The 22932-nt window shown below is 41.4% G+C and overlaps 3 protein-coding genes across 3 annotated transcripts; 1 reads left to right on the top strand and 2 right to left on the bottom strand.

Annotated features, from left to right (window-relative positions):
- Positions 1-41: 41 nt before the first annotated feature.
- Positions 42-11296, bottom strand: LOC120032634 (phosphatidylinositol 5-phosphate 4-kinase type-2 beta-like). Its single transcript, XM_038978811.1, has 10 exons — positions 10666-11296; positions 7675-7772; positions 6372-6468; positions 5141-5293; positions 4687-4833; positions 3814-3852; positions 2970-3083; positions 2455-2713; positions 1262-1365; positions 42-1083 (listed from the first exon to the last, which is right to left on the bottom strand). Exons 1-10 carry the CDS (start codon positions 10807-10809, stop codon positions 1003-1005), a joined length of 1236 nt encoding a protein of 411 aa, XP_038834739.1. The 5' UTR covers positions 10810-11296; the 3' UTR covers positions 42-1002.
- A 601-nt stretch (positions 11297-11897) lies between these two features.
- LOC120032805 (polycomb complex protein BMI-1-like) lies at positions 11898-17522 on the top strand. Its single transcript, XM_038978990.1, has 9 exons — positions 11898-12005; positions 12699-12826; positions 13409-13505; positions 13637-13692; positions 15474-15612; positions 15813-15849; positions 16092-16190; positions 16398-16478; positions 16650-17522. Exons 2-9 carry the CDS (start codon positions 12709-12711, stop codon positions 17013-17015), a joined length of 993 nt encoding a protein of 330 aa, XP_038834918.1. The 5' UTR covers positions 11898-12005; positions 12699-12708; the 3' UTR covers positions 17016-17522.
- Positions 17523-20279: 2757 nt separating this feature from the next.
- Positions 20280-22158, bottom strand: LOC120032788 (CDGSH iron-sulfur domain-containing protein 3, mitochondrial-like). The gene is made up of 3 exons (XM_038978969.1): positions 21814-22158; positions 21013-21129; positions 20280-20639 (listed from the first exon to the last, which is right to left on the bottom strand). The coding sequence occupies exons 1-3, from the start codon at positions 21898-21900 to the stop codon at positions 20427-20429; spliced, it is 417 nt and encodes a 138-aa protein (XP_038834897.1). The 5' UTR covers positions 21901-22158; the 3' UTR covers positions 20280-20426.
- Positions 22159-22932: the final 774 nt, after the last annotated feature.

Raw genomic sequence — 22932 nt, 5'->3', positions numbered from 1 at the left:
GATTTTTGTTAGTCAAAGGTGAGAAAATGAATTAAACTAGATTCAGGAAAACAAAAACAACTCCCTTTAATATGTAATGAATCCTTTTCAAGTAACTTTTCTGATCTAATGTCGGTAACAAAACAACTATACAAACACAAATGCTACATTAATGTAAACAAGATATAAAAAAATGATTCTTATGGTAATAAAACAAGCATTTGCTTTAGTACTCCCCTTTTTATGTGGATTTTCTTTTACCAACCTCCAAGTTCATGGTAAAAATGTCATAAGTTTTCAGAACAATATGGCAACGTAACATTGACATGTTTTTTCTTTTTTAGTCATAATGCTCAGATGCTAAGTTCAGTGGTTTGCCGTTTCAACTAACTGGCGAAGTCATGTACATTTTAGCCATGCATTTTGGTATTGCATTCATTTACGTAAAACCCTTATATTAATTCATCTCCTGCATTTCCAATTTTGTTACTGTCGGCTGCGGATCTCCTGACAAGTCAAGGAGGCAGAGTTTGTAAACGCCTGTTGGCCACTCGGTCAAAAGATGAATGCGATCTGACCGCTTCTGTGTCTGTGAGAGGTGTGTATGTGTGTCAAAATAATAAAGAACAGACGGTACTAAACAGACTCCTACTGCTGAAGCAGACTCTTTCAAGGCATTAGTGAGACAGTTCCCGTGCTGGCGTGAGGACTAGTATAAGGTGGCGGGGGGAGGGTCTCAAATATCCTATAGAACTCTGTTTCACTAGCCTTCCTTGTTGAGCACTCAGACTGAGGAGGCAGAGGGAGTAGGACGTGGGAGGAGAAGAGACGCGTTGCTTTTTTTTTTTGAAAGAGTCCGGCGCCCCCTCTCTGTGGGTCAATGGAACAGGCTTGTCGTCCCCTGGGTGGGAGGGTAAGGGGTGGGGCTAAGTCAGGTGGGAGGGGCAGGAGGAGCGAGAGAGGGGTGGGTGTGGCTGATGGCTCTATGACAGGATGTGATTGGCTGGGGTAGGAGAGATGATTCTATGACAGGATGTTGGACATAAACTCAAAGAATCTTTTGGAGTACTGCTCTGGGTTTACGGTGGAGATCTCTGCCCCGGCCTGAGGGAGGGACAACAGAGTTCAGTGTAAACATATGCACATTAGAAACATACAACTACAATTTCTGTCATAACACATCTCACAAGATGATCTTCTACTTGAAACTACTATATGATCTAGCATCTTTGTGGCCTAAACACTTGGCTTCATGTTTGGTCAGATCTAGTCCATTACTCACCCCATGTTTCACAGTTTTGGCAGCATGTGCAGCTTTTTTCTTAGCGTCGTAGTGTGTGAGGATGTCGATGATAGCCATGAAGTACACTTCTTTCTTCACAGCACCTACCACAAGGAGCAAAGGAGTATAAATAGCAAGTATTACTTTTCACTGGGCTGTCCCATGATGTCTGTTCTAAAATTAGTTTCATTTTCAAATGTTAATTAAAGATGCACTATACAGAAATTGCTCCAACATTTCCTGGTTGCTTACCCATCTACACACAATAGCCCAAAATGACAAAGTGAAAACGTGTTTTTAGACATTTTTGCAAATGTATTGAAAATGAAATACAGAAATAGCTCATTTACATTAGTATTCACACCACTGAGTCAATACTTTGTAGAAGTACCGTTGGCAGCAATTACAGCTGTGAGCTTTTCTGGGTAAGGCTCTAAGAGCTTTCCACACCTGGTTTGTACACTTGCCCATTGTTAATAAAAAAATTCTCCAAGCTCTGTCAAATTGGTTGTTAATCACTGCTAGACAACCGTTTTCAGGTCCTTTTTTGCAGTATTATTTAAGTGACTTGTTGCAAAAAGGATGCATGTTTTGGAATATGTTTTATTCTGTACAGGCTTCCTTTTCACTCTGTCATTTAGGTTAGTATTGTGGAATAACTACAATGTTGTTGATCCATCCTCAGTGTTCTATCACAGCCATTAAACTCTGTAACTGTTTTAAAGTCACCATTGGCCTCATGGTGAAATCCCCGAGTGGTTTCCTTCCTCTCCAGTTTGGAAGGACTCCTGTATCTTTGTAGTGACTGGGTGTATTGATACAGCATCCAAAGTGCAATTAATAACTTCACCATTGCTCAAAGGGATATTCAATGTCTGAATTTTGTTTTACCCATCTATCAATAGGTGCCCTTCTTTGCGAGGCATTTCAGCTTTATTTTTTTTATTAATATGTAAACATTTCGGAAAAAAAACATAATTCTACTTCGACATTATGGGGTATTTATTGTGTCTAGGCCAGTGTCAAAGAATCTCAAATTTAATAAATTTTTAATTCAGGCTGTAACACAACAAAATGTGGCAAAAGCTAAGGTGTCAATACTTTCTGAATCACTATAGATAGAGAGTTGCACAAATATAGCAAAATTGCATGGAAAAATCACTTGACAAAACTCAAGAAAGAGTGTCTCTTACTGTCGTTGCTCTTGATTGCGTAGACATCCACGGAGGGGTCAAACTCGCCAGGGCTGAAGAACCCGCCAAAATTGAGGGGGTTCCCAGGGCTGTCTGGAGGGGTGCCGAAGGAGCCGGTGAGTGCTCCTCCCATCCCATCGTTCTCGTACTCCTCCTCCTCTCCTCCTGCCTCCACCTCCATCTCCTCCTGCTCTGCCCGGTCCACATCATGGATCCCCACCAGCAGACTGTAGTCCATGATCTTCAGAGTGGCCAGGAACTGATGTACACAAACGGGAAAGATGTCAGATATTGCAACAAATGTTATTTTGGGAAATTTCCCTGGAGGACATTAAACTCACTATTCTTCTATTTGTCAACCTAAAGTCATGTCTTTGTTCACAGGTACTTAATTGAAACTGGTTGAAAGGACTAGAAACAAAACACAATGTCCATTTACCCGGGTATTTTAACAATGACGACTGTAATGAGAATAAAAACGACATCAAATCGAGCAGCCGTGAGATGTCTCCTACCTCTACGTCGCGCTTTAGTTTCTCCAAGAAGTACTTCTTGTTGTCATCTCCTATCTGCAGCTTCTGGCCCTCGTTCAGAAAGTCGTTGTCTTTAAAGGTGGGGAGTTCCTTGGCCTGAGCAGAGTGATAGAAATTAGAATCAAAATATTCTGAGATTGCCACAAAATGACAGAGGTCTTTCTTGCTGTTAATTTTGATGCATGACAAGTAGGGTCATTTGATTTAGTTTCCACTCATTGTCCTCGGATTGACTTTTTAGGGAGAACAACTATTTCAGGTATTTCCTCTTGGTGTAATGGTTAAGACGGTGGGTTTCTCGAGTGAGAGGTCCGCAGTACGAATCCGACCAGTGACATTGGCTCCACCAGGTTCTGTCCGTCCCTCACTGGGCGTGAACCAGCAACCTTCTGTTCCCAACAACAACTCAGCAGTCACAAAGCAGTATTACGCACCGCTCTACAAAAGACGTAGCCAGGAAGGGAAATAACTACTTCTAGGTTTCAGAGCGGGTAATGTAACTCGCATGGTGGATACTACTAGCGCACACAGCTAACTATTCCACATGGACTACACTCACCCCCTTTTGACTTCCCCTTCTGCGCAGCATGGACAGCAGTCGGACATGACCCAACTGTGGATGTGTTATTTAATTTGTGCTTCATTATCATTAGATGGGAAAATCATTACTTCTGCACTTTTCTAAAGGTATTTTGGGCTATAAATTTGTTTTGTTTTTAAGCTGGTTAGTTTGATTCTTTTTTTTATTAGCATGATCCACACAATTATTTTGGGATTCCTGTCATTGTACCCCAACACATCATCGTATAAACGTAAATGAACTCACCTTCTCTTTGTCACTGGCTTCCCTTGAGACCGTGGAACCCTGAATAAATAAATAAATAATAATTCACAGAGATGTCACGGAATTCAGAGTTAGAGACAGACATTCTGTGCATCTTTGTTCCCCCTTTGTTTCTCTTGGACTTGACTGTATCGTTATAACATTGTCATATTTCAGAAAGCAGAATTGTTTCCCCCAGAGAATGCCTGTCAGCCACAGAGGTGTTTGTTGTGAAGGGAAACGATGTTCTGAGAGCCAATAGGCACAGAGGTATGCCGTCACACCTCTATTCTCAGTGTTGTTGCCCATGCACAAAGAGACAGATTTATTGAGCTTTTCCACAAGAGCAGAATTCTTAACCATTTCCCCTTCTAAATAATGGGCTCCCGAGTGGCGCAGCGGTCTAAGGCACTGCATCTCAGTGCAAGATGCGTCACTACAGTCTCTGGTTCGATTCCAGGCTGTATCACATCCAGCCGTGATTGGGAGCCCCATAGGGGGAGCACAATTGGCCCAACGTCGTTCGGGTTTGGCCGGGGGTAGGCCGTCATTGTAAATAAGAATTTGTTCTTAACCGACTTGCCTAGTTAAATAAAGGTTCAAAAAATAATAATAAAAAAGAATACATCACATAACCAGAAAATAGTCTGTAAATCTAGCCTTAAGTAAGTTTCTGGAGCCTCAAGTTCTACTGGGAACCGGAATACTCTGCAAGCACCCTATGCATTGAGCTTATTATAAATGCCCTTACCCCAATGAGCGCTAACAGTGTTACAGCTGTAAGTGTGCTCCTAGTGCCCTACTGGAGTTAGGGTACTACCAGTAAGTGTTCTCCCAGTTAGTTCCCGCCAAGCTAGTCTGCATATCGACACCTACCTTCAGGTCGTACTTGCGGTGCACGGTCAGACGGTAGCTGAATACATTACGGGTCACCACCATGTACGTCTCAACCCCATCCACTGTTAGCCGGTACATGCCCAGGAACTGGGGGAGCAGAGTGCTGCCATGACACTCCACTATGAACTGAGGAGACCCAGAGGAGGAGGATGGAAATATAGGGATAGGAAAGGAGAGAGAGGAGGAAGGGGAATGAGTAATGCAAAGGAAACAGTGGGAGAGCTCCAGTAATGAAGTCGGCATAATTGTTAGCTATTACAAAAGGATAGTCCCATCAAATCGGACAATTCACAGATATTTCTTCAGCACCACATTGAAAGGTCCTCAATATTTGAAGCCAACATGCTCCCTTCAACATGTACTACATGTATGTTTGTACAGATTTTTATTTTATTTTAACGTGTTATACTTGTGCATGTGGTAACTCTCCCACCTGGTGGTACTTCTTGAGGATGTTGTGCATCTCGGCGATGTCTTCGCTGGACACCGTCTTGATGACGAAGCGGTGGTCGTAGCTGGACAGGAAGCGGTTGCCAAAGCGCCCCTGGGAGTCGCTGTTCAGCGGGGCGCTCCTCGTCAGAGAGTTCTGATGACGATCCACCACAGGAGGGAGCCCGGGGGAGGGAGAGACATACAGAGCAGAAAATTGAGGCTTTGACATGAATGAAAAGCCCTCTATAAAGAAAATGCTTCATAATTACTTCACGAGTTAGTAATGGATCAATGGATTTCATTTACATTGAGCTATTCCAAGCTCAAAAAAACCTTCACATAGGGATCCATTTAGCAAGGCTACCAAGATAGTTGAACTTAATGTAACAAACTATGCTTGGTATGATTCTCTAAACACTAAAAACACCCATTGTTTACATGTGATAACTCAGTAAAAAGTATTTTAGTACTTTATCAACAAATGCTGATAAAGACTTACTACATTGGGTTGAAGGATGAAATGCTGATAAAGACTTACTACATTGGGTTGAAGGATGAAATCCAGAGAAAGACTTACTACATTAGGTTGAAGGATGAAATGCTGATAAAGACTTACTACATTGGGTTGAAGGATGAAATCCAGAGAAAGACTTACTACATTGGGTTGAAGGATGAAATCCAGAGAAAGACTTACTACATTGGGTTGAAGGATGAAATCCAGAGAAAGACTTACTACATTGGGTTGAAGGATGAAATCCAGAGAAAGACTTACTACATTAGGTTGAAGGATGAAATCCAGAGAAAGACTTACTACATTGGGTTGAAGGATGAAATCCAGAGAAAGACTTACTACATTGGGTTGAAGGATGAAATCCAGAGAAAGACTTACTACATTGGGTTGAAGGATGAAATCCAGAGAAAGACTTACTACATTGGGTTGAAGGATGAAATCCAGAGAAAGACTTACTACATTGGGTTGAGGGAAGAATTGGAATCTGCAATGAATCAAACTGGGCAGGGAACAACAGGGGGTTCCCTCTGGTACTCTGATCTGCTCTCTCCTTAACTGTCCTCTACCCTTTTGACATTACCGAGCCGTGCCAAGCAAACGTCTATCCTCAATCTGTCTTTCAGTTCACTACTGTGAACCCATCCTCACTGGTCTTTCTCTTCAGTTAACCCATCCTGCATTCTTCCCCTTAGACATCTCCACACAGGAGACCATGTTTTACCTGGTAATCCTGGTCATCGATGCAGAACCTCTCCCTCAGGTTGCGGAACACCATAGGGCAGTACTCTTTGAATTTAAAGCGGCTGGGCAGGTTCTCTCTGAGAGATACAAGCGTGTTGAAGAGTGTTAATATAAATGAAGAGTGTGTTAGTCCATTAGCAGTCAGAGTGTTGATGTCATCTGAGGAATCATTGGAACAGATCACGGAAATGTGAGAAGCAATTGACCAGCATACTACACTAGAGGTGCTTCACTATGAGGATGATTTGCAATGCAAAGATGCTCAGTTCAGTGTTCAATGAATGTTTTGACTAGAACTCTAGTGTAGTGTAGTGGAGATCGCCAGAGGCATAATCCTGATTTGACTGATGCAGGAAAATAAAAGGCATGTGATATATCAGAAGATGTGTAATAGACTTATTACCAACCTAAAACAGTCATATAATCATACAGTTTATCCGTGTTTTAAACTCATTAACAGATCATTATTGTCTCAATTTGAGTTTTCTTGGAAAGCTGTGAGTGCTATTACATGACACAATATCAGTACTTGTTACATTACAACTTGTCTAAGTCCTATCAACTGATTTCAGTCAGTTTATGGCTGTGGATTGATTGCATTGTTTGAATGGAATGTTGGCATATTGGCAGTTCACTTGACAAATGTATATAATCATTCCTCTTAAACTGTCTGGCTAATTCTTCAAATTCATTACATTACACAATATCTTATCGCAGCACTGGCAAACCATGGTTGACCAACTCCCTGACCAAAATGCTGACTGTTAGCACGCCATAAGAAGGTTCATGTCCATTCTATTATTCTAATTCTATAGTTAGTCCATGAGCAGAGTCAGAGTGTCTGAGGAACTCACTGGAATAAAGGAATAAAGATAAAGGAAATATGAGAAGCTCTTGACCAGCATACTAGAGGTGCATCACTATGAGGATGATTTCCATTGCAAAGCTGCTCAGTGAAGTGTTCAGTTAATGTTTTGACTACAACTCCAGTGTAGTGGGGATCGCTAGACCCATGGTGAGTTATATTACAGGCGATAGAGGAGCTTGATCTTGCTAGTGATTTAAAAGCACACCACGTCATAGACAATTGGGCCAACCAAGCCAAGACCTTCTCTCTCCTAATCAGTAGCATAACATAGTATCAGCAGATTTCAGGTAGTACCGTACTGTATATTTTAGACAATGCAGCTAAATTGGCCTCTTGTTTGAGTTTATATGGGCCGTAATATGGTGTGCAGTAATATGGTATGGCAGGTTGCAAAGTTAGTACCCGGGATACCTACTTGTTAAATAGGTGGTTGTCCACTTTGATCTTACTGTAGGCTTTAAAATCATCAGGCATCAGCATTACTGGTACAGGCACGTTACTCAACTCGTTGATCTGAAATAGTGGGGAGATAGAAAGAGCAGGAGATCAGAATAGAACGCTAGAGCAGGTCAACACACTAATCCCCACACCAGACCAAACTGCAGTGAACCAGTGTCTATTTACTGACAATCATTCACTTTGGACCAAAGCGAACTGACAGCAGTGCTCTCTGGCTGAGTCCCTTGTCACACTGTTGATCTTATCTACCGAGACAGATTCACTATAAGGAACAGACTGATTTTCCAGAGAGAGCCCTCTCCATAGATTTATGAACTCCAGACAGTAAGAGGAGTGGCAGGGAGGGAACGTGAATAAATGCTTCAAAGAAAAAAAGGAGACAAGAATGCATCCAGGAGACACAGCCGCTGCTAAAATAGGAGAGAAATGGGAAAGTTACCCTGAGGTAGAAAAATAATAGCATACGGAGCACAAACACATTGAGTTGTATGGAATATGCAGGACATAGCCAAGTAACCTCTCATAGAGCTGGGGGTTTGAGTTATATCAGGCTCTCTCTGAGACTACTTCAAGGGATAGACTCTCATTCAACTGTCTGACATGCTATGAAAAATCACCGTCTAGCATATGCCGACAGGTTATGCTCTGGTCAATTTTTTTATTTTAACCTTAAATTTAACTAGAGAAGTCAGTTAAGAACAAATTATTATTTACAATGACGGCCTACACCGGCCAAACACCGCTGGGCCAATTGTGCGCCACCCTATGGGACACCCGATCACAGCTGATTGTGATACAGCCTGGATTTGAACCAGGGTGTCTGCAGTGATGCCTCAAGCACTGAGATGCAGTGCCATAGACCGCTGTGCCACCCGGGAGCCCAAATTAGTGTGTCCTTCAAAAGTATCATCATATTTATTTTGTCATTAGAGGCATAGCTTAATGCCTTCAGCAGGCAGACACAATCGATATCCTGACTATATGGAATCTGCAAATAGAATCTGCAAATGTTAGATTTGCCGCTTTCTTATTCATTGATGCCTGTAAAACAGTAGGCAGGCAGGCTGCGGTTGGGGCTCAATGCAACCTGACTATATGTTGGATTATGTCTAATCAACCTACACACAAAGTTTGATGGTGGTCCTTTGTGGCTCAGTTGGTAGAGCATGGCGCTTGTAAAGCCAGAGTAGTGCGTTCGATTCCCGGGACCACCCATCTGCATGACTGTAAGTTGCATTAGATAAAAGTGTCTGCTAAATGGCAGATTTTATTATAAGTTTGATGAAGGCTCGTATCAGATTTGAAGATGTAGGTTATTCCCGGTGTTGGAAAGCCTGTAAGGCTGGCATTATCTACCATCAAGACTGAATCTATGTTTTTGAAGGGAGCTTCAATTAAATCTGTGTTTGGCTATATGCTCCAACTGACAAAGGTCTTCTCTGAGCAAAACGCTTAGCTTGGAACCGAATTCATCCCGCTTTGTGACTAGCAGAACGATGTTACGACTGACTACCAAGATGAAATATATTCTGGTTATGACTAAGGTTATGAGAGCTTTGAGGAGAAGGCTCTTTGACGTCTTTCTTGTATTAGCCTAAATTAGCCTGCCGCCTACACTTTGAATCTACACCCAGCATCCACCACACACTGAACTTGTCCATGATGATTATTGCAGAATGCATCACAGGATGATTATTGCAGCTTCACTAAATATGCTAATTGGTTCATTAATGACATTGTTTTCTCCATTTGAAGCATGTATTCTTTCCCTGGTCTACAAGAACTGCCTATTTGACTATGGTCTATATTTATCCTTACATAAGGTACTGAAATATACATAAAATAGGCTCAACAAAAACACAGCAAGGAGAGGGGGAAATCAATTGAGAAAGAATAATTACAGACAATCGTACATGCAAGATGTAATGTACATGTTAGTGAGAAGGCAACATATTGAAATGCATGCAAACATTGGAAGTGAAATTATGCATCAGCACTGTTATTCAAATTGTGAGTGAAGCGAATCCAAAACTGGGGCATCATATTCATGCCAGAGACATTGATCTGGAGGTGTCAGTCAAGCAGGGAAGGGGGTGTGTTCGCCTACTACTGCTGGCCACAAAAATGGAGCCTTGAAGCTCTCTGCAATGCATTTGGTGATCGCTGCATTCATGTGAGTGAGAAACTTGATCCATTTGGTGAAAAACAGTCTCAATAAAGTATATTTTAGGATGTGTTGAAGACACTGTCCATCCTTTTCCCACTCAAATTAGACTAACTGTGAACCTATTATTTTTATGGTTGAGTGTTCAAATGTGTACTTCACACTAAACCACATTAAATCAGGCTAGAATCTGCAAATGTTAGATTTGCCGCTTTCTTATTCATTGATGCCTGTAAAACAGTAGGCAGGCAGGCTGCGGTTGGGGCTCAATGCAACCTGCTGCTCTCCAACAGTCACACCCCTCTCTGGCCTGCTCTAGACAGAATGAATGCTTAGGTTGGAGCAGTGCTCACGACCTCCTCTCCAAACCAACCAACTAGCTCACTTCAGACCACCACACATCCCACGTTCTACAGAACAGAAGACGTTATGCAGCTTGTGCCGAATAATTCCTGCATCGTGCGCGGGGTAATGTCAAATGTTTATGTTCAACGTCGCAGCTATTTGCTGCACAATTTTAAAGCGTCCGCGACTGGCACACCAAATAGCTAGAATGATGCTACATTGATATTCCTGCCTAGGGAGAATGGTGAATGAAGGGTTAACAGCTTTCACCTAAGCATCAGACTAAGTACCTGACTACAGACTACTAGACGATGGATGAGCTCTAAAATTGACTCGGGTCAATCAAGCAGCTGGCTAACTATCGCGTTACCGTTAGCTATTCAAAACACCACATAGACAAACAAGCTAGCTTGTGAACATGAACAAAAATGCATTTACCGTATGGTTGACACCCCACATTAAAACGCTGAGAATAGGCTCACTTGCACGGAATAATTTCACTTTCTGTCCTATAAAATGTTTCTTTTTCGTCTTCGTTTTGCTAGCGCTCACCGGCGCAACGCTGGTACAGTTGGATGACATGTCTCCTGCTGGGAATAATTTAGGAAACGCAAGACAGCACTGTAATCAAGCAGGCTAGCTGGGTCGTATCACTCCAGACAACGAAATTTACATTAAGAGCGTGATATCTATAAGTGCATTGTCGCATCCAATTTGCAGGGTCTTTGAATCAAATTTGATTCTGTAGTAAATTAACGTGATTGCATGTTGCGCGGTCGGCCACCCTTCCTCCCGTGCAGGCCACACGGTTCACTCCGGAGCCGCACACAGACCAGCTGTTGGCATAGATAGCTAGCCAGCCATCTAGCTACAGGCAATGTTGCCTTTAGCTAAGCCGCAGTCTTCTTTGAGAAGTAATACACTCTTGGTGGACGACTCCTCTCCTTTCTGGTGTCGTCTGCTACCCACAACGATTTGAGGTGATTTTATTTAGAGGTTAGTAATCCCATTATGATGCGCCTGAGATTGTTGTCACCAGTTTTGGGGTCTCCTCAAGATGGCGTCTAGACTGAACGTCGCAAAGCGAAGTGCGCCCCCAAGAGGCAGAGAGTAGAAGCGCGCGTACTGTAGTTGGTACCTTGAAAGTCTGAGGCAGCGACATTTTGGTGAGAAAATCAGTATATCTCTGTATTTGTATAAGCTGCTGATGGCAAAATGAATACTATGAATCAGATATCAGGATTTCTCATAGAGTAAATGTGTCATTCATACTGAATGGTGATGAAGCAGAAAAGGCATACATTTCATGTGTAGGCCTATGCTTTAAAGCTTACACATTTTACAGTCAAGTTGACCCGCAAAATCCTACAATAAATCCAATAATATAGTTATCAATGGTCTGTAGTAAAAACTTCAGAATTGTCTCTAGGGGAGCATTGTCTAGGGGGGCGTGGTTTTCCGTCTAGGACTGGTTGTCAAAATAGAAAATGTATGCAATGACTCCTTCATGAGTGTGGTTAATGTATAGAGAGGAGGGTGTTTTAGTGACTTATCCGCGAGAGTTGTATTTTTTTTAAATAAAATGTTGCAAATACAATGTATATGGCAAGCGGCAGGGACTGAAAATAATATCACGTGACCATAATGGGCGGTCCTCTGACTATGTGGGGGGAAAAAAGCCATTTTCTGGCGCTGCTGCAAGATCTAACGTTAACCAACTCAAAATAATTTACCTGTATCCACGTCGGGAGGTACGGGCGCTTTTCATGTCAAATCAGGTAGGAAGCAAAGCATCAATTGTTTTTATTCGCATATCGCGATGCACAGGTACATCAACACACAAACTGAGGTACTCGGTGTTATGTTTGGATTCTCTCTTGTTCGTTTCTCATATCCAGTCCTGTCACAGAATTTAAGATGGCTGCTTTGTTTTCCACTCTCCATCTAAGCTTATTTTTCGTCTGTCTTTACATAGTTTTTATAAAGAATGTCTATAATGCATAAGAACCAACTGGTATAGGAGGGGCTCATTGTGGGTCTTCTCGGGGTTTGGGGTACGTGCCTCCCCGTGCACAGGCCCCACTGGGGTAGTCGGGTCTAGACTAGAGCAGTTCCAAACGTATTTTGTTACATTGGTGGATGGGGAAATATCTAAAAAAACATCCAGGCTGGAAATAATTACTAAATAAATGGTCATATACTAGTAGCCATTCGGTGTAGTAGATATGACACTGGTACATTACAAGAAGCATAACTGCTTCTAGCAAAAACAAGTGATCCATATTATTATAGACAATGTCAGTGGACCACATCAATATGTCAGTACACATTTTGTATGTATAGGCCTTGTGAAAACAATTCAGCAACAGCAGAAAAGGTCACTAAATGTGTCATGTACTTTAGTAGTTCAAATCTTGCTACCCAATAAATGATCTAAGTAATTCTTTGTCTGATGGTTGGTTTTTTTGCAGATCCTTCCAGATGGATAAAATGCAACCCAGTCGGCTAAAAATCACAGAGCTGAATCCTAACCTGGTATGCCCACTGTGTGTGGGCTACTTCATCGATGCCACAACCATCGTGGAGTGCTTGCACTCATGTAAGATTCCTAAGTCCACTGCATTATTCAAAATTTGGTCCTGGTCAGTCCCTGGATGGGAGACCAGGTGCTGCTGGAAGTGGTGTTGGAGGGCCAGTAGGAGGCACTCTTTCCTCTGGTCTAAAAAATATCCCAATGCCCTGTGTAGGGTGCCGTCTTTCAGATGGGATGTTAAACGGGTGTCCTGACTCTCTGAGGTCATTAAAGATCCCATGGCACTTGTCGTAAGAGTAGGGGTGTTAACCCCGGTGTCCTGGCTAAATTCCCAATCTGGCCCTCAAACCATCACGGTCACCTAATAATCCCCAGTTTACAATTGGCTCATTCATCCCCCTCCTCTCCCCTGTAACTATTCCCCAGGTCGTTGCTGTAAATGAGAACGTGTTCTCAGTCAACTTACCTGGTAAAATAACGGATAAATAAATTAATGAATATGAACCAATAATAACATTATTAGTATATGGGCTAGAGTATATGGCCTATAAACTGACGTAGAAAAGGAATGTAGATTTACAATGCATTTTCTTTTCATAAAAAGTCATACAGTAAGTCACTTGCTTTAAGTCTGTGTTCTTACTCCAGTCTGCAAGACGTGCATTGTTGCCTTCCTGGAAACCAACAAGTTCTGCCCCAGATGTGATGTGCAAGTACACAAGACGTGTCCACAGCTCAGCATCAGGTTAGTTACATTGCATGTGTGTGTGTGCGCACGTCTCTCTCGGAGTACCTATGTTATTATGCATCTATAAGTGCAACCAACATGCTCTTATCTTTAGTAAGTGGCTTTATCATTTGCATATCCTTTCTCAGGTCAGACAAAACTCTACAGGACATTGTATACAAGTTGGTGCCTGGATTATTCAAAGGTAAGACCATATCTCTTGAGTAAGGGGGTGGGTTTTCTATACAAATACTGAACAAAAATATAAAACGCAACTATATCAAAGATTTTACTGAGTTACAGTTCATAGAAGGAAGTCGGTCAATTTAAATACATTTTAGGCCCTAATCTATGGATTTCACATGACTGGGCAGGGGCACAGCCATGGGTGGGCCTGGGAGGGCATAGGCCCAGCCACTGGGGAGCCACGCCAAGCCAATCCGAATGAGTTTTTCCCCCAAAAAGCACTTTATTTAAAGCCAGAAATACTCCTCAGCACCCCCCTCTTCCTCAGAGGTTGAAGAAGTCGGATATGAAGATCTTGGGCTAGCGTGGTTACTCGTTGTCTGTGGTTGTAAGGCCTTTTTTTTAATGGGGTAGATCAGTTTTAATATTGAAGATAGATTGTGGCTTCTATCACTAATTGTCTGCATCATTTCCAATACCCCATTTTTATATATTTTTTTTATATATAGCTGTCAAGGCAAAAGGTCGCTACTTTGAAGAATTTCAAATATAAAATATATTTAGATCTTTTTAAACACTTTTTTGGTTACTACATGATTACATATGTGCTATTTCATAGTTTTGATGTCTTCACTATTATTCTACAATGTAGAAAATAGTACAAATAAAGAAAACCCTGGAATGAGTAGGTGTGTCAACTTTTGACTGGTACTGTATGTGTATATATATCTCATACTATTGGTTGCCAGAATTGTGTATAATAATTTTTATTAAACTTTCGCTGCCATTTTGTGCATCAGTTCATAAACCATGTGCAATGGAATCAGTGCATCGCTAATCTCTTCCCAACTATTTTGCAATCTGAATGGCACAGCTGTACATTTTTTGGTCCTTAAATGAAACTGGTATACTTTTTTATCACAATTTTCTTTAACCAATTTTGGTCTTCAACGCAGGGCCGACAGACAGGTTCCTTTGTCCCCCTTCCACTTGCCTCTTCCATTTTTTGCGGTAATGCTGCAATCAGTTGGTTGTAATTTTCAATAGAGCAGACATTTCCATATATTTTTGTTAGCTGCTAGTGTAACTCCACCAGTCCTATTTATGATATAATTTACATAATTATAATTTTCTTTTCTGGTGGATTAAACTGAAATTGCAACCAACTTTAAGACTTGTTTAAAAAATACCAATATATTTTTTCATTTTCAAATAACCGAAGGTGAGAGGTTGTAATCTGTTAGATGTACTGCCAAATTCTCTAAAACAACGTATGAGGTGGCTTATGGTAGAGAAATTAACATTCAATTCTTTGGCAACATTCCTGCAGTCCATGCCAATTGCATGCTCCATCAAAACTTGAGACATATGTGGAATTGTGTTGTGGCCTTTTATTGTCCCCAGCACAAGGTGCACCTGTGTAATGGCCATGCTGTTTAATCTGCTTCTTGATATGCCACACCTGTTAGGTGAATGGAGTATCTTGGCAAAGGAGAAATGCTCACTAACAGGGATGTAAACAAATGTTTGCACAAAATTTGAGAGAAGTACGTTTTTTGTGCGTATGGAAAATTTGAGATATTGTATTTCAGCTCATGAAAAATGGGACCAACACTTTACATGTTGCATTTATATTTGTGTTCAGTGTACATTGCAGTATTTTACAACAAGAATATTTAGTGATAATTACAGTGTAATAAGCCTGTTTTATTAAAGTTTCCCCCTTTAATAATTAATTAAAAGCGAACACGTGCCAATGTCTTTTTCACTCTAATGACTTTATTGTTTTGTTTACTTCAGATGAGATGAAACGAAGGCGGGACTTCTACACAAACCAGGAAAACCAACACCTGGAGCCAGGAGAAGTGGTGGAGGAGCCGACTATTATTGCAGAAGATGAAATCATCAGTCTCTCCATTCAGTTCCATGAGAAGAACAAGTAAGTTCTAGAATGTGTGATCTCTTAATCTTTTTCATGCAACCAATTAGATAGGATGTTTCTGTGTCCTATAGTATAGAACAGACCAAATGTGTTACAGTAGGGCTGTATCTCTATGTGCTAATAAGTTTTAACATGAAGCTGGGTCAAAACAAAGCTATGCTCATCTTAACCCATGCTGTTTTTCCATTTGCTTATAGAAGTGACACACAACCTGTGGATACAGAAGGAGACAATGTGAGTGATTCAACCAAATGCTAACCCAATATACATGCTAATGTCAATTTGTCATCCACACTCTCTAAATGATAATAAATGCCATTTAGCATACGCTTTTAAAAGCGACTGTCATGCGCGCATACATTGCAAGCGCCATGCTCTACCAACTGAGCCATACAGGACCTTTCATATTATGTCCTGCCCTTAACCTCTAGTTATAAATCTGTTTTAACCACACATACTGTTCTCTTCATTTTCAGACCAACAGCAAACGCTTCCTGCAATGCCCGGCAGCCATGACAGTCCTGCACTTAGCCAAGTTCCTGCGTAGCAAGATGGACATTCCAAACACCTTACGGGTAATTGCTACAGGCTCCATAGAAAGCCATAGTATACACTAACAACCACTTTGTCTCAATACTGTATTTTAGTGACAAGCTGCATTCCTATACAGTAGATTATGCATGCTTTCGCTTAGGTGGACTAGCCCTACTATTCCCATACTTCACGCCCTTCTCTTGGACCTGTGTGCTATTAATGTGTAATAGTGCTCTCTACCTTGACAGATTGAAGTGCTGTACGCTGATGAGCCCTTAAAGGACTACTACACGCTGATGGATATTGCCTACATGTATTCTTGGCGACGTGTAAGTGCCAACTGACACACTGGCTATAACAACAACACTGATCAAGCTTCAGTTGTCACTTCCAACCCTAATCCCAACTTCACTAAACATCTACGTTTGCTAGGTCCTAGGATCTGAGTGATCTTTCACGTGTCTGGAGAGTTCTCATCTTCTCTCTGTGACTCTTTGCAGAATGCCCCCCTTCCCCTGCAGTACTGTGTCAAGCCCACCCGGAAGCGTCGAAGGCTGTCCCAAGGTGCTGCCCAGGCCCACTCCGACGGTGTCAACACAAGCCCCACCTCTGAGAGCGACTCCCACAGCGACAAGGCCCTGAGCCCGGCCGGCCAGGCCTCCACCCTGCCCAGCCCTGCCCTCCGAGGCCAACCCTCTACCCTTCAGATCCCCAGCGGTACCACAGGACCCAACGGTACTCAACGGCTCCCTCTAGCCTCCAAGTCAGGGAGCAACGCCCGCAAGGTGAACGTCAACGGCAAAAGCAATGGAGCAACGACTGAGACTAGGGGAGGGGACAAAGGGGCGGTATCACCCCCAACCTAAATCTGATACATCCCAGAAACATGGAGAGTGGAACGGAATTGCCCCAAAATGTCGGAGTAGCCCCTCAATGGACCAATGGACAGACAAGGAGAAAATCTGCCAAGAGAGTACTGAGGGAGAGGGCGATTGTGATCAGTAAAAAGACTGTCAAGTGCAGCCAAATAGACATTTAATTTCAATGTGTGTGTGTCTGTGTGTTAGAGTAAAACATACATACAAAATGTACAATATGTATCCAATGTGAGCATTCGTACATACCTGGTCATGTATATAGAGTATCTTTTATACAGGATATTGTAATTGTTTTGTAACTGTATAATATGCAGTCGGTTCAACGATTCCTTCCCCCAAGTCTTCACAATTAATTTGGCTTTAAAATATCAATTGACAAAATGCTGAATGGCATTGCGATGCGATTGTCTGTCTGTATGGGTATGTAATATAATATATACACACACACACAGTTGGAGTCGGAAGTTTACATACACCTTAGCCAAATATATTTAAACTCAGTTTTTTCACAATTCCTGACATTTAATCCTGACATTTAATCAGAGTAAAAATTTCCTGTCCTAGGTCAGTTAGGATCACCACTTTATTTTAAGAATGTGAAATGTCAGAATAATAGTAGAGAGAATGATTTAGTTCAGCTTTTATTTCTTTCATCACATTCCCAGTGGGTCAGAAGTTTACATACACTCAATTAGTATTTGGTAGCATTGCCTTTAAATTGTTTAAATTGGGTCAAACATTTCAAGGTAGCCTTCCACAAGCTTCCCACAATAAGTTGGGTGAATTTTAGCCCATTCCTCCTGACAGAGATGGTATAACTGAGTCAGGTTTGTAGGCTTCCTTGCTCGCACACTTTTATTTTCAGTTGTGCCCACAATTTTTTTATAGGATTGAGGTCAAGGCTTTGTGATGGCCACTCCAATACCTTGACTTTGTTGTCCTTAAGCCATTTTGCCACAACTTTGGAAGTATGCTTGGGGTCATTGTCCATTTGGAAGACCCATTTGCGACCAAGCTTTTAACTTCCTGGCTGATGTTTTGAGATGTTGCTTCAATATTACCACAGAATTTTCCTCACTCATGATGCCATCTATTTTGTGAAGTGCACCAGTCCCTCCTGCAGCAAAGCACCCCCACAACATGATGCTGCAACCCCCGTTCTATTTTTGTTTCATCAGACCAGAGGACATTTCTCCAAAAAGTACAATTTTTGTCCCAGTGTGTAGTTGCAAACCGTAGTCTTGCTTTTTTATGGCGGTTTTGGAGCAGTGGCTTCTTCCTTGCTGAGTGGCCTTTCCGGTTATGCCGATATAGGACTCATTTTACTGTGGATATAGATACTTTTGTACCTGTTTCCTCCAGCATCTTCACAAGGTCCTTTGCTGTTGTTCTGGGATTGATTTGCACTTTTCGCACCACAAGTCTGTTCATCTCTAGGAGACAGAACGCGTCTCCTTCCTGAGAGGTATGACAGCTGCGAGGTCCCATGGTGTTTATACTTGCGTACAATTGTTTGTATAGATGAACGTGGTATCTTCAGGCGTTTGGAAACTGTCCCCAAGGATGAACCAGACCTGTGGAGGTCTACAATTTTTTTTTCTGAGGTCTTGGCTGATTTCTTTTGATTTTCCAATGATGTCAAGCAAAGAGGCAGTGAGTTTGAAGGTAGGCCTTGAAATACATCCACAGGTACACCTCCAATTGACTCAAATGATGTCAATTAGCCTATCGGAAGCTTCTAAAGCCATGACATAATTTTCTGGAATTTCCCAAGCTGTTTAAAGGCACAGTCAACTTGGTGTATGTAAACTTCTGACCCACTGGAATTGTGATACAGTGAATTATAAGTGAAATAATCTGTCTCTAAACAATTGTTGGGAAAATTACTTTTGTCATGCACAAAGTAGATGTCCTAACCGACTTGCCAAAATTATAGTTTGTTAACAAGAAATTTGTGGAGTGGTTGAAAAACGAGTTTTAATGACTCCAACCTAAGTGTATGTAAACTTCCGACTTCAACTGTATATATGTGTGTGTGTGTGTATGTATATACATATATATAAATAGAAATATAAAGGCAAGATCTGTCTTCTTGCCATCAGTCATACTGTATATAATAACTCTGGTGTATGTAGATAGATGCAGTACTTTCAACTGGTAATGGCCCCAATCACCAAGGACAATAGATACAGTATGTACGAAACGTTTGATGCACTTTCTTTGAAATGCAGATCACAGTATGCGAGTACTAAACTTCCCTGTGCTTTGACATTAGAAAAGCCATTATATTTATCAAGCCTCAAGCAGCACTACAATCGTCTGAAAAACGTAGCTTACCGTACGTTTGTCAGCATTACATACCGGTACCTGTTCTACTCACATCAGAGAAATTAGTTCAAAGGGAATTGTATATCTGACCATGTACACCATGTTGTATTTTCATACACTTTTGACATTCCCTCAATGTATATTTTGACCATTCAATGATATTATTCTAAAATATCAGCCATATGTGCATGTTTAGGTCATTAAAATGTTTACTTGCTTGGTTTTGAGTACGGTGTCCCATTCTGATACATTTTTGAGTTATATTCTTGAGTAGTTCAAATATCAGAACTTGCCAGTGCTCCTGTGATAAGTCTCCATTTGGACCTTTAATACATAAATCTGTTACATTGCTATCAACAACAATTCATGAGTAGCAGAGCTTTAAATCATGTAGTATCATTATGCTGCTATTTAGGAATGCTTAACTTGATTTTAAGTTGGGATCCACGGCAACTATATGCTCTCCAAAGAATCTGTGGATTTTCATGACTTCAAGGCAGAGGATGTCATACTGCCTTGTTGACAACCTGACCAAGCAGCAGGTAGCCTGGTGGTTAGAGAGGTGAGACAGTGGCCGGAGGGTTGCGAGTTTGAATCTCGGGTCATACTGGAAAGATCTGGCGGGAAGTGAGCTGGCAACCATTGGTTGCTGGTATCAAATTCCTAGATGCCATTTGCCTGGTGTTGTGCCCTTGAGAAAGGCACTTAACCCTCACAACAACAGCTTCCCGAGTGCCCAGCAACTCTCCAAAACCTGTATGTGTGTCTTTCGGAGGGGTTGGGTTGAAAGCGGTTATATTTTTTACTCATTAACTTAGTTTAAAAACGATCATCATATACCAGCTATATGAACTTGCCAGACGCCAGCATGTTTCTCAAAAGAATGCATGGTTTAAGGAAAAAAAATAAGAATGACAAAATGTGTATTGAAATAGTAGGCCATTATTTATTCCCTTATGGACAGTGACAAAACATAAATGCCTCTGTCCATTTATCATACATTTTTTTTTGTCAACAAGTGATTTATGAACAATGAATATAGGCAGTACAGTTATAAGGAAATTAGCTGCGTCATGCCATTTTTTTTAAGTTATTCATTTTAAACACTTTTTTCACTGAGCTGACTAGATGCCGGAAGATGACCTTGAAATGTGTGCCATCGCAGTAAGGTGCATTTTTGGTTTGCTTACAGGCACACAGCATAAGGGTGCTGTCCTTCTCGGGAGTGAAGTGTCGTGGAGAGATGCTGGGTGCTTTAGTCTTGTGAGCACCGTCACAGAAGGGCTGACAGAGAAAGGGCGAGAGCGAGAGAGAAAGACTGTCAGTGCTATTGTTTCACTGATTTAAATGAGTTAATTATAGCACAGATTACAATCTGAGACATTATTCTCATGTAGAAGACCTAAAAAGAGCACACAGGCCTACATCACTACTGCTGGAAAAGGAAAGGGTTAATATTGTGTCAATTTTGACTCATCAGTCCTAATCCTTTAGTTGTTTTTTTTACATTCAATGCTTTGAAATAGAACTCTGCTACCTGACCCGAGCCCGACATACATCGGGTTAGGGCCGGGCCTGTTTTTTTCCCTCAATATCTAGGGTACAGGCTAGAGCCCTGCATGGGCATGAATTTTAACATTCAATGCCTAACACCCACCTGTTTCTTGCTATGTCCACAGGCACACCAGACGTAGCGTTTGCCTCCAGTCACTTTCACCCTGAAAGGCATCTTGGCAGCGACAACAGGCTTATTGGTCTGAGTGGAGCACTGCATCTGAGGAAGTAGTAGTTTAGATTAGTCACACAATAATAGTGCATTGCTTATGCTTGTCATATGACAACAGTGTTGATCCTGGCATCCTGGCACTGAGAACTCATGGTGCAGTGGTTCCCCAATGCTGGAAGGGGGGCCTGAGTTAAAAACCTTTTTTTATTCCAACCCAGCACTAGGAGAGTTTACTATCTGAATGTAACTTGGAATTTAGTAGCCTATTCAGTGGACCTACCAAATTACTGTTGAACTTTGCTTTAGATCAATTATTTCATTAAAGATTGAGATTTAATGGCACAATGCTGCTTCACTGCCTTACGAATGGCATATCTGTGCCATAGGTGAATAAGGTGTTCTCTAATGACTATACAGGTTTTCTTTCAACAACTGCCCTTCCTTTATCTACTATGAACAACATGTTGCTATTTCATACAATGCCTTACAATTTGTCTTTAAACGCTAGCATCTAGATTTATATATATTTTTTATTCAAATGCACATGTCAACAGTAATACTTTGATAATCATATCGTCTATTTGAACTATTTTAGTGAGGCTTTATAGAGAGGCTGGAATCCAGATCGCCACAGAAAGCTTCCAAAAGGTTTTATTCTGTAACTATTGTACTTGCAGTCAATATTCACAAGCGACCTACATACAAACATTGATTTTCCTTGACTATATTTACCCTTGAACTGGCAACAGCCGCAAATAGCTGAGATTGCCTCAAAGTTGCCGTGGTCCCATTACGCATTGTTCCTAAGATCACGTTCATTCTTCCTGAAAAGGCACGCGAACGTCTTAGTACATTTCCCTGTAGACGGTTTAGCCTTTTTAGTAAAGCTGCCTCCTAAGAAAAGTCAGAGAAAACAATCTCCAGTAGCTTTCACTTCACCCTTTTCACACAAAAAAACAACATTAAAAAGACAAATTAGACCACGCACAACAAGTATTAACTTCCAAATGGGCTTATACCGCCAATGACAATGATTGTAGCACAGACAGGTAAGCTATTGGCATGTAAATGTCAACAGACGCCCCTAGGGCGAAGTTCACTACCATACAAGTCATCACCAATCATAGAGAATGAAAGAGGCCTCTAGTGGCCAAAAGGCTGTTTTGGCATGGGCTGCGCCATTGAGGGTTTCCGTCATACTTACGCCATTTTAAAGTCGTCAAATTAGTCAACTGGGTGGGTTTTCCTATGTGTTGTAGCCTCAATAGCGCTTCCTATGCTGTCACAGAAGCTATAATGTACAGATATAAAGAGGAATCCTCTATCTAGGGGTGAAAGTAGAATACATTTATTCACTGTATGGGACCTCCTATATGTGCAAACATGTTTATGGGCCTAATCATATAATTACATATAGAATCCTTATTAATTCAATAGGATCTCTGTGGGCTTAGTCGTAAAGATTTGTCATTGCATTTTTTTTTAAAGTATGACCTTTTATTGTGGCATAAACACAAGCAGTCATGATATTTTCATCTGATTGTCAAATAATCACTTCAAAATGCTCCTTTAACTAGACTACCTGCACACGTTCATCCACTTGCAAAATATTTCCAGCCTCCAACAGTGTTGAATGGAAAGAGACATCTGTTACACAAAACACCATAAAGTCTAATGACGTTTTTGGAATCCATTAGGCCAGAATTGGTGCGTCCACTGCTGTCCGTGAGTGTTTCAGTGCCAGCCACTCATCTCTGCCTTGGCAAAAATGTCAGTATTCTCATCTGACCACATCGCATTTCGGATCGTAGGCTATACCACCTGTTTTCAAGTCCATTCACTAACTTTTCA

This window comes from Salvelinus namaycush, chromosome 39 (genome assembly GCF_016432855.1).
Source record: "Salvelinus namaycush isolate Seneca chromosome 39, SaNama_1.0, whole genome shotgun sequence".
NCBI classification, from domain to species: domain Eukaryota; kingdom Metazoa; phylum Chordata; class Actinopteri; order Salmoniformes; family Salmonidae; genus Salvelinus; species Salvelinus namaycush.
This window is presented reverse-complemented; position numbering and strand designations above follow the sequence as displayed.